Source organism: Brienomyrus brachyistius, chromosome 7 (assembly GCF_023856365.1).
Source record: "Brienomyrus brachyistius isolate T26 chromosome 7, BBRACH_0.4, whole genome shotgun sequence".
In the NCBI taxonomy this organism is placed as follows: Eukaryota; Metazoa; Chordata; class Actinopteri; order Osteoglossiformes; family Mormyridae; genus Brienomyrus; species Brienomyrus brachyistius.
The window spans coordinates 13,748,588-13,759,227 of NC_064539.1; the positions used below are offsets into that span (position 1 = coordinate 13,748,588).

Here is a 10,640-nt window from a genome sequence, read left to right on the forward strand (position 1 = left end):
ATGGTAAAAAGGCCCCAAAAAAATGAACTATGGGGAATGCCATAAGAGATCACACAAGCTGACGCAGAGTTGCTCCATGTCAACTGATAAAAGGCAAACTACACTTTGTTACTTTTTGCAAGCATTAAGCTTTTTTTTATGTCAAAGCCCATAAAATTCATAAAGGAACTATAATTTTGGTTTGCTTCCTTTCTGATATTGTTACATTTAAAATTCATACTTTTACATCTAGTATGAAATTTGTGGTAGTTTTTTCCTCTTTCAAGCTATGCTCTGCACCACTCCCTCAAGATACCAATAATTTAGGACTTCGGGACTAATTTAGGGCTAGGGGAAAAAGCACTTCTATTCATAGTTCTCTAATGAATAACATAAATCAAAATGTTTGTCCATAAAATTTCAATAACTTCTTTTTTAATTAGATTTCTGATGATTTGCAGGTCCCCATGAATATAAGGACACAAAGGGTACACCTTGGACAAGATACCAAACCCTCTCGGATAACATGAAAAATACCTTAACAAATAATAGTTTAAGGACGGATTAAAACCGAGCAGATATCGTCTTCAAGTTTACTGACAAAATACTTAATCACACAAAGAGATGCAGCGACACCTGCAGGAGAAGCGCGCGCCTACTCATATTCAGCTGTCAACACCAGTAAATATGTAAATAAAAGAAATACTCATTGGTTGAGATTCAATATTATTCAAGCAGTATAAGTTTAAAAAATCATTTGAAGATGTGAAGAGTGAATTGTCAGTTAAACAGAAATTGAAAGACCTTGAAAAAAAGCACATTTCACAGGATTAACATATATTTAGTGCGTGAAATTATAATAACGTGGGCCTCACATATACAAGTGCGCTTTTGCTCATTCCTTTTGCTTACTTGGAGTATTGAACTTACATTTCAATAAATACAATTGGAAATCTGAAAAGTTAGTTTTATTATTGTGCAAATAACTGCATGTTGAAAAATAAACGGACTATTTCGTACAAGTTTCTGTGCGCGTGGTGGATTTCTTGTACATATTATTCAAAAACACAACTCTAACTTAAGTGCTTAGTTATGTTTTTACAACAGTGACAGAACAAAATAGTTATTGTTGAAAAATAATTTTAAAAACAGCAACAATAATAATTATATTACAAGGGAAACGATCGTTTTACGAGTCCTCAAATGTATTGCCAGGAAATGCAGAGCTGACCTGCTAATAATGTTTAAACCAAACCTTTAATTTTATTTTAATTCCAAACCGTTTTTACCGGAGTTGTTTTATTCACTCCAAAACAAAAACGCAATATGAGACAAACACCAGTGCGTGGAAATGGGACATCCCCCAAGCACACCTGAAATGACCAAGAATCATGTGCAATTTTATCTGACAACCATAGACATTGCAACATAAATAAATGTCACATCGTTAACGTAAACATCCCACGTATCAGTAATTTTCCGCCATTATTTCAACATGAGTGGGCTTAATATACCCGAAAAGCAGTTGCTTAAGTGCCATTCATTGACACAGTTTGCGAAGTGTAAAATGAGTACACTGAGTATCGTGTTTTTTTAAATCTGAATGAAATGCGTACATATAACTGCTGAAAGTGAGAAAAGTTGTCTATTTGTTTTCACTCATACATCGAAAAATGCAGCATGAAAAATTATTTCTGGTCATGCAGTACCGCGGGCACTATGGGGTCCTAACGCGAACACGTCGCGGTTTGTCTGGACGAATCCGGTTGCCGACGATGAAGCTTGGGTATTTTGAAGTTGTTGATTTGGACCTTAGTAGTTCATCTTATTGTTAAGAATTTTATATAGTCACAAATTGAAATGACACAATGAAAGAACGATTATGGAACTAAGGTGATTTTCATTTTCAAAGGTATAGGATTATTTTTTTTTGTATGGTAAGGAAAATATGTGACAACGTTAGTGGTAACTATTGTTTGAATGGTAGCTAAATATGCAATCGCCTGATAAAACGAGGGAAATATCGTACGTAGCAGCAATAAAGAATGTAAAATTGTTATGTAGGAATATATATGATATATTTCCAAAAATGGAACCATTTTCTGTAGTTAGCCTGCTAGCCAGATAGCCGAGCCGTGTATTTGCGACACGTGCTGAAATGACACGCTATTAAGTTATGGTTACTTATAAATAGCAAGCTTTTCATTCTGATTTTAGGAACTTATTACAATTCAACTCATTCATAAAGGCAGACTTCCGCATTATTAATTGTACAATATGTACTTGTCCTATGGATATAAAACGGATTATGGAACTGGCTTTTTAATTTAATAAAGTTGTTGTACTTCCAGTTTATTCTTTTGACGCAGTGACAACAGATGACTCCACCATGCCTCAAAAGATTTTAAAAAGTGCCCATTACATAGAGTTAGGAAGCTACCAGTACTGGCCAGTTCTTGTACCAAGAGGGATCCGGTTGTACACATACGAACAGATTCCAGTCTTCCTGAAAGAAAATCCATACATCACCGATGGGTACAGAGCTCACTTACCCTCCAGTCTGTGTATTAAAAGGTGAGCTTTGATAATCCTGTCTCTGTACATAAGGCCTTTTAGTCAAAATGCTACTACTTGTGTTGATAAAATGTACGGAGATATTATGTAAATATATGCACGTGATGCTGTCACCTAAGCCGCACAGATAATGAAAGGTTTATCTAAACTTGGATGCCAAGAATTGCTATTTTATGAAGTATAAAGACGACAGTTTCCATTATGCACATTGTCAACAATGGAGTTGCAGATAATGTTTTGTTCAAGTGTTTTGAAATCAATGTAGACTATGATGTGTCATTTGGTAGATAGCGCTAATTGTGCAATTTTGCTGGCAGTCTTTTCATTCTGTCCAACGAGACGGTGAATATTTGGAGCCACCTGCTGGGATTCCTCCTGTTTTTCTTGTTGGGTGTCTATGACATGTCAGCAGTGCTGCCGGCTGCAGGGGCATCCAGAGAAGATTATGTCATCTACTCCATAGGGCTTTTTTGCTTTCAGGTGTGTAGCACTCTTGTGTTGTAAAGCTTTGCTATCTCAAGAGAAATACTTTCAGTTTGTAACGTGAACAGTTGGTTCAACTGTTTCCTATTGTGGTCCTCACAAGGAGCTCAAACAATTACAGCGTAATCTGCGTTAGTTTTTAAGGAAAATTAAGCTCAGATTGTCTGGGCAGGGGAAGCACACATAAGAAGGAAAAACTCTCTGCAGTTGCTTTGCATTTTACATTTATCCTGTCTTTTTATGTTTGATTATAAAAATATATAAAAAACTGCAGAATCAGGGGTTTCAGTTATTTTATTGACCTTGACTCTAGAGTCAGCTGCTCCTGGATTTTACCTGGATTTTGCTGGTCTCGTGGTGCCTCTGGTTGTGTGCTCAGGCTCACAAAGCCTTTGTATCATTGTACTCAGGTATGCATGTTGTGCTCAGTGGGCTATCACTTGTTCTGCTGCCATCGCTCAGAGAAAACCAGTCGACGTTGGATGGCTCTGGACTACGCGGGAATCTCCATTGGGATCCTTGGCTGCTATGTTCCAGGGGTCTTCTACGCTTTTTACTGCAATGATGTACGTTAATCTCTTAATGTTAGTGTAAATATAAAGATGGTATTACCGCATGTTGAAGATGAATAGGTCTAAGTCATAAGTATATAATACTAGCTGGTATGAGGACTGATCTTTAGAAAGGTTTTTTTTTCCATACCTCTCTTAGTGGCGGAGCTGTCAGTCATCTAGAGCCACAGTGATGCTGCTATTCAGTGTGTTTTTATTTAAGTTGGTAATAAACTGTGGATGTATCTTATTTATTCCACATGCTCTGGAGTGAATGCATCACGTTCATCTTTCTCCAGCTTATAAATAAATGCCATGTCTGCCCACCCTCAGTACTGGCGGCAGGTCTACCTGGTGACCGTGCTAGCCATGATCCTGGCGGTGTTCTTCGCCCAGATCCACCCACACTACCTGTCCCAGGAGTGGCACCGGCTGCGCTCCATCATGTTTTGCTCCGTGGCCGGGTACGGTGTGATCCCCGCTGCCCACTGGGTGTGGCTGAATGGGGGCTTCAGTGCCGTCATTGTACAGGTAAGGCCACCGTTCATCGTGTGCTTCTCCGGAGCTTACAGGTAATAGCTGCCATTTGCAGGGCCCTTACTGCTGCTTTTCTTGCTAGGTGTTTGTGCCCCGTGTTCTGGTGATGTACCTGATAGCTGCAGCGGCCTTTCTCTTTTACATCACAAAAGTCCCTGAGCGCTACTTCCCAGGTAGGCCCACTGTCCGACAATCCTTCCTTCCTTCCTTCCTTCATCCCTTCCTTCTGTCATCCATTCATCCATCCCTTTCTTTCTTCTCCTACCCCTCCCCCTTCTCTTCTCCCCTACCGGGATGATTTAGACTGCATCCAGTAATGCTTGTGTTATGAAATTATTACTTATATTTTTCACAAATACTGTATGTAATCTCAGTTATGGGGTCTTTTTTTAATATCTCTTAACATCTTAGCATAACTGCTTGTCCAATGTGTGATGTTTTGCTAATAATGAAATAGTTGCATAAGGGATTCTTTTCCAGTATTAAGGCAGCACTCAGTTGCCATAGCAGCTGCACTGTTAAGTACAAACTATGGTGCTGTCTATGCATGCAGGGCAGCTGAACTACCTGGGTGCCAGCCATCAAGTGTGGCACGTCTTGGTGGTGTTGATGTTCTACTGGTGGCACCAGACCGCCGTGTACATAATGCACTACCGGCACAGCGAGCCCTGTCCAGACTACCCAGTGCACGGGTAGAGCCACAGAAGGTGCCTGTCACTCTTTCTGCAGACCGACGTCTACCACTTACGACCCATCACGGTTGCAGGGGCTTGCACAATCAGATCCCTCATCTGTGAAGTGTACTGGGTAGATTCTCCTGTTCTACAACCAGAATAATTGTGGTCATTTGGTTTAAAGCCAGTTTAAAGTAAAAAATGAACCTATTTCTGAAAGATCTATCAGACTAGGTAATAATCAGAGGGCATATGGGTGCTTACTCCTTTATTACTCACTAGACAACATACAAAGTCAATGCAGTATTGGCATCATTCTGAAGTCAAGCATCCAGATGTATGTCTTAAAGATTCTGCGTGGTTCTCCTGCTATTTCCTTCAGGAATAATTCTATAGATGAAGTTTAGTGGCCTCGATTAGAAAACATAAATAGGGCATGTGGATAGTTTTTGTTCGTTTTAGTTGAATTTGTGTATCTCTGCATAAGCACTCTTGTGCTCACCTTGTGTCACTCCTAGTCATGTGTTATATTTAAATGGCTCCTGTAATTTAAAGATATGTAGCAATCACTTGGCATAATGGCAGACTTTCTTACACATTTTTATTGATACATTAGGACTTTGAAGGGTTTTCCTGTTTGTTGAAATATCTTTCCTACGGATATAAAACCACATAATGCAAAAATTTAATGTGTCTGTATGCACTGCACTAATTCTATATGTGCTTGTCAGTAAATACTACAAACTTTGGACAGGCAACACAAGCTTGAATATATTTATGTATTGTTTTTTTGTGGTACATTAATATTGAGCCTAAAGCTCTGTTTTATATGCTGCCACACTCTGCCTTATTCTCCATTTGGTTAGCAAAAATTAAAACTGTACATATACGCGGTAATGTTTTGTTTACATTTTGTTCTTATTACATTGACGTTCTGGAAACTACAGTTTAGAGCGTTCCAGAAGGCTGCCTATCAACTATTTGAACATATGAAGGGTTATGTGCAATTTTACATACAACATCATGTTAAATTATTCCAATATGGTCTTGACAAACTGCTGAATTGTTTTTTCCCCTAATATATTGTGCTCATGCATTTGTTTAAATTTTGAGTTTGTCATTCTGTTATCTGTCAGTTGCCTTTTATTCTAGGTGGTCGCGGAATAAAGTTTGTAAAGGTTCATCCTACGTTTAAGATTTACGGTGACTCCAGCGTATGGGAAAATGTTATTATCAGCTTATTAGGTCAACTATGAATAGTTTTGCAGTGGATCTGTTTTAAGATGTCATTATTGCCTACTTTTTGTGACATGTTAAGACGTGTGAATTTTTGTCTCTTGGATGATTTTGGGATATTTTACTTAAATTATTCTCATTTGCTGATGTCAGGTGGAACTTGATATGTGTAAGTGTGGAAGGTGCTTTGGTAAATGTATTCACTTGTGTCATAAGCACTGATGAAAGAAATGGTCAGCTGCTGGTCTTGCCTTTGACTGCAGTATTTACATGTTTTACTCTTTTATAATCTGTCCTGAAATACTATCCTCTATAACATCAGTTCAAAACATGAATAAGTATGTACATAAGTAGCTGCTCTTTTTTCTTATGAATGATGATGTAACATTTCTATTTGAATTTTAGTGGTTTTGCATCCGTTTGAGAACAATTGGGTTTTGAGATTTGTTTCAAATAATTTACCCTAAATTCTTGTTTTGTCTGGTAGTTGCGTATGTAAGTTTATGTGCTGAAACAACTCAAATTTCATTTACGATTGTGGTTGCAGTTTTGTTTGGTTTACTTCCAAATTTGACACTCAATAAAATGGCCACATTGTTCTTGTGTAATGTTTTTATCTTTTTTTAATTTAAATGACAGACATCATTTAAATTGAACAATTAGATGAACAGCATGGTGTAGATCAAGGTTCTCCAATTCTGGTCTTTGAGGGCCAGAATCCAGCCCAGATTTCCCTGTTCGAACACTCCTACTGAATCAGGTAATTAGCTTGATTATACCTACCTTTTATCAAGCATGTCCACTCTTTTTTGTTTTCAGTAATGTTAAAATGCCCAGGGGGGTGAGCAGCCAGTTGACCTTTGACACCCAGAGGTTTTTTTTTTCTCCTTATTTGGGAATTTTTGGTTTTTCTCTGTTGTCTTCTGGCTTTCTTTATTTAATTACTTTCCTTTTGTTTTCCGATTCTGTATCTCTCTGATGATGATTTATGTATCACAACACATCCATGTAAAGTGCTTTAGGTGAACTCTGTTGTGAAAGGCACTTTATAAAAATAAATTGAATTGAAATTGAATTAGGATGTGTGTGAACAGGGAATTCTGCAAACTCTGTTGGATTCTGGCCCTTCAGGATACGAATTGAAGAACGTCAACTGTTTTGTTATTGTCAAGTAGAAGCATCAAGAAGCAACGCAGCTCATCTTTGCTATTTTGAACTTTTACCAAGTTGACAGCGGGGCTGCAGAGAGCTGAAGACTAAAAACACCACAGAAAGCAATGTCAGTGCAAGAACGGTCCTTTAGGAGCTTTCGAGTTTTTATGGTCGTGGTGGAGTTGCTATGTGCAATGCCTTGTGTTGATTCAGCTAGTGTAAAGTATGTTTCCATTTAACTGTGGGGCAGTGGAAACCTGTTCTCTCGAGTGATAAATCACGCTTCCCCATTTGGTAGTCTGACAGATGAATTTAGGATTGGTGCACGTGCCGGCTCAGTGGTGATGTGCAGATTCAGTGGAAACTGGCATATACCAGCACAGAAAGAAAGTGGAAAAATGCAGTGATCTCACCACTCGCGTATATCACTTCCGTACAGTTCTGTGGATCATTCAATGTAGCTGTTTCAGCTAGATTGGGTTGTCTTTCATATCACCAATTTCATCCATTTAGATGGAAAATTTGACATAACATTAATTTGGCTGTTAAAATATTTGCGTTTATTGAAATTCCCACAGTTAGAAGCATAAAATTGTCCAAAATGTCTTGGTATGCTGAAGCATTACGAGTCACCTTCACTGGAACTAAGAGGCTTAGCTCAGCCCCTAAAAGACAACCCCATACTATTATCCTTCCTCCACCAAACTGCACAGTGCAGTCAGGCAGATAATGTTCTCCTAGTATTCACCAAACCCACAGTCATCTATCAAATTGCCAGACGGAGAAGCGTGATTTGTCATTCCACAGAACATGTTTCCTCTGCTCCAGAGTCCAGTGGCGGTGTGCTTTACACCACTCCATCCGACGCTTGGCATTGAGCTTGGTGATGTGAGACTTGCATGCAGCTGCTTGGCCATGGAAGCCTGTTCCATGAAGCTCCCGGTACATAGTGTTTGTGCTGGGGTTAATGCCAGAGGAAGTTTGGAACTCTGCAGGTATTGAGTGAACAGAGTGTTTGTGACATTTCTGCACTATGCGCCACAGCACTCAGCAACCCACTCACTTTACGCGCTCTGCCACTTTGTGGCTGAGTTTCTATTGCTCCTAAACACCTCCATGTTGCAATGAGACCATTTACAGCTGACTGTGGAATATCTAGCAGGGAAGAAATTTCATAAACTGACCTACTGCAGAGGTGGCAGCATGACAGCATCACGTTTGAATTCACTGAGTTCTTCAGTATGACCCATTCTTTCACGAATGTTTGTAAACCTGACTACATGGGTAGGTGCTTGATTTTTTATACCTGTCGGAATGGGTCTGAATGAAACAGCTGAATTCAGTGATTATGTGGTGTGTCCCAATACTATTGTCCATATAGTGTACTTCTCTGTAAATTGACAAACACTTGCCATCTAGTTCTACCTTCATTCTATGAAGAATGGGGGCAGTGAGCAGCTCAGCTGGCTAAACGTCTGCCTGTGGTCAGAAGATCACCGGTTTGAGGTCTTGCCTCAGCAGGACAGTCCCATGTCCATGGACCCTTGAGTAAGGCCCTTAACCCCCAGCTGTACATTAGCTCACCCTGCACTGTGACCCCTGAAGCTATGGAGACCCAGATGGGTCAGCAAAGGGATGCATCCCGATGTACCCGTGCTTTTGAAGGTGACAAATAAAACACTTTGTTATATTTGATGCCAACTGCAAAATCAGGAGGACTGAACCATTGGATTTATTTCAAAGAGGGACCTACATTACAGAAACTTCTAAATAACTACCATTTTCGCCGGAGGGGTTCTGGGTTTGGCACAAATGCTTTCTACTTATGGTAGTATTAGCTGTCAAAAAATTGTATTGTGCTTTTGTTTTGTATTTATTGATTGCTATAGCCGAAAAACATACAGTAGCAGGCCTGCACAGATCCCTGACCTCAACCCCACCGAATACCTTTGGAATGAACTGGAATCCCAAGTGCGATCCAGGCCTTCTCACCCAACATTATTTTCTTCACCCACACTCTAAAATCTAGAGGGTTATGGGGGTGTGGGGGGAGTCTGTGCCTTTCCACTGCCACCAAGAACCAAGCCATACCTAACCTGTACCGTGAATTAGTGCTTTTCCATTGTAAAGTATGTGAGCAGTATCTGACCCGTCTTGACATGGTCCTGCTTACTAACAGGGCCAAAAGCATGACCAAACCTAGCTGGGTGCATCACCACCATCTGATGCACAGATACCGGTGTTCTGCACATTGAGTATCTGAAGGATGTTCTTCCTTATTAGTATTATCGCACATCGTTATGCATTCCTGAAAACTCAGAACACGAACGTTTCCAACCTTCCTGCTTAAAGTACTATAGAACAGTTTACCGGAATGGATTAGTAATGCAAATGTATGCAAGTGAATGTTTTAGGGTATTAATGCTGTGAATGTAATTGCACATGATGTACACCGTGTGAATAGTAAATGTGTCTCTTTGGTTTTGCGTCACTGTTGGTCTCTAAACTTGGCAGCGCCTTTACTGAGATTACATGAGCTGGAACGGGCTGTACTTGTGCCATGCCTTAGGTACAGTATGGGTCAGTTCCTGTATGACAGCCAGTGGTTTTGGAATGAGATGTTCAACATATAGGTGTGGTGTTAAGGTGTCCACATACTTTTGGCCCGGTAGCTAAAATACGATTTTTCATATTTTTTATTTAGCCGCTATTTCCGCCAGTGTCAAATGAAGATGGCTTTGAAGTAAAGCTGCAAGAAAGTGAAATAGCTGCCACCAAAATCAAGTACCTCAACCTGGTGCCTCATAAAATCCATGACATACTTGGAAGAGATAAAAGATTACCAAGATGAATCACTTTTAGGATCATTTTTAAATTGTAAAACTGGGGAACAAAGCCAAAGAAGATGAGAGCATCTGCTTTCATGCACTGCTCTTTTTAAAAAAGGGGAATACCGTACAATGTCTTCTTTCATCATAAAAGATGTTTTTTCTGACGTTCTTTTTCAGATTAAAAAGCTGTCACTGCCCTTGTGAACTGTAAATAGCATCCCTGTTACTGGATTTAGACATGGGGGGGGTGGGGGGGGGGGTGGTAATATGGCATCGGCCACATGTCTGCCAGGGAGATTAGGATTCTGGGGTCGCTTCTTCCCTTTCACCGGCAACATACAAGACAAAGGAAATGAAAAGATCTGTTATGATTCATTTCCTGACCTAACATGTAAAAAAATAAAAGACAAAACATAGTACAACCATATTTAAGAAGTGGGTTAAGAACCTTTCACTGCTCAATCACGTATGGCTTTACTTTCTGTATAATCTTTTATGCAGCCACAGAGATTAGGGTTCCAAACTCTGGACTGCTATACAGTGCTAATGTTCCTGAGAGGTGCTCAACCGTACAAGTTACCAATTCATGATCAGATAAATCAGCTTCAGAAAAGACTGAGGAT

General features: G+C 39.7%; 1 protein-coding gene across 4 annotated transcripts; it reads left to right on the forward strand.

Annotated features, from left to right (window-relative positions):
* Positions 1–1,535: 1,535 nt before the first annotated feature.
* Positions 1,536–6,642, forward strand: LOC125746458 (progestin and adipoQ receptor family member 3-like). Of its 4 annotated transcripts, none has more exons than XM_049020443.1 (7): positions 1,536–1,872; positions 2,349–2,553; positions 2,871–3,033; positions 3,447–3,602; positions 3,921–4,118; positions 4,207–4,297; positions 4,678–6,642. In XM_049020443.1, the coding sequence occupies exons 2-7, from the start codon at positions 2,369–2,371 to the stop codon at positions 4,818–4,820; spliced, it is 936 nt and encodes a 311-aa protein (XP_048876400.1). In that variant the 5' UTR covers positions 1,536–1,872; positions 2,349–2,368; the 3' UTR covers positions 4,821–6,642. The 4 variants fall into 4 exon arrangements, with proteins under 4 accessions (XP_048876400.1, XP_048876399.1, XP_048876398.1 ...); XM_049020442.1 differs by having other exon boundaries at positions 1,537–1,891; XM_049020441.1 differs by having other exon boundaries at positions 1,539–1,872; positions 2,331–2,553.
* The last annotated feature ends 3,998 nt before the right edge of the window (positions 6,643–10,640 follow it).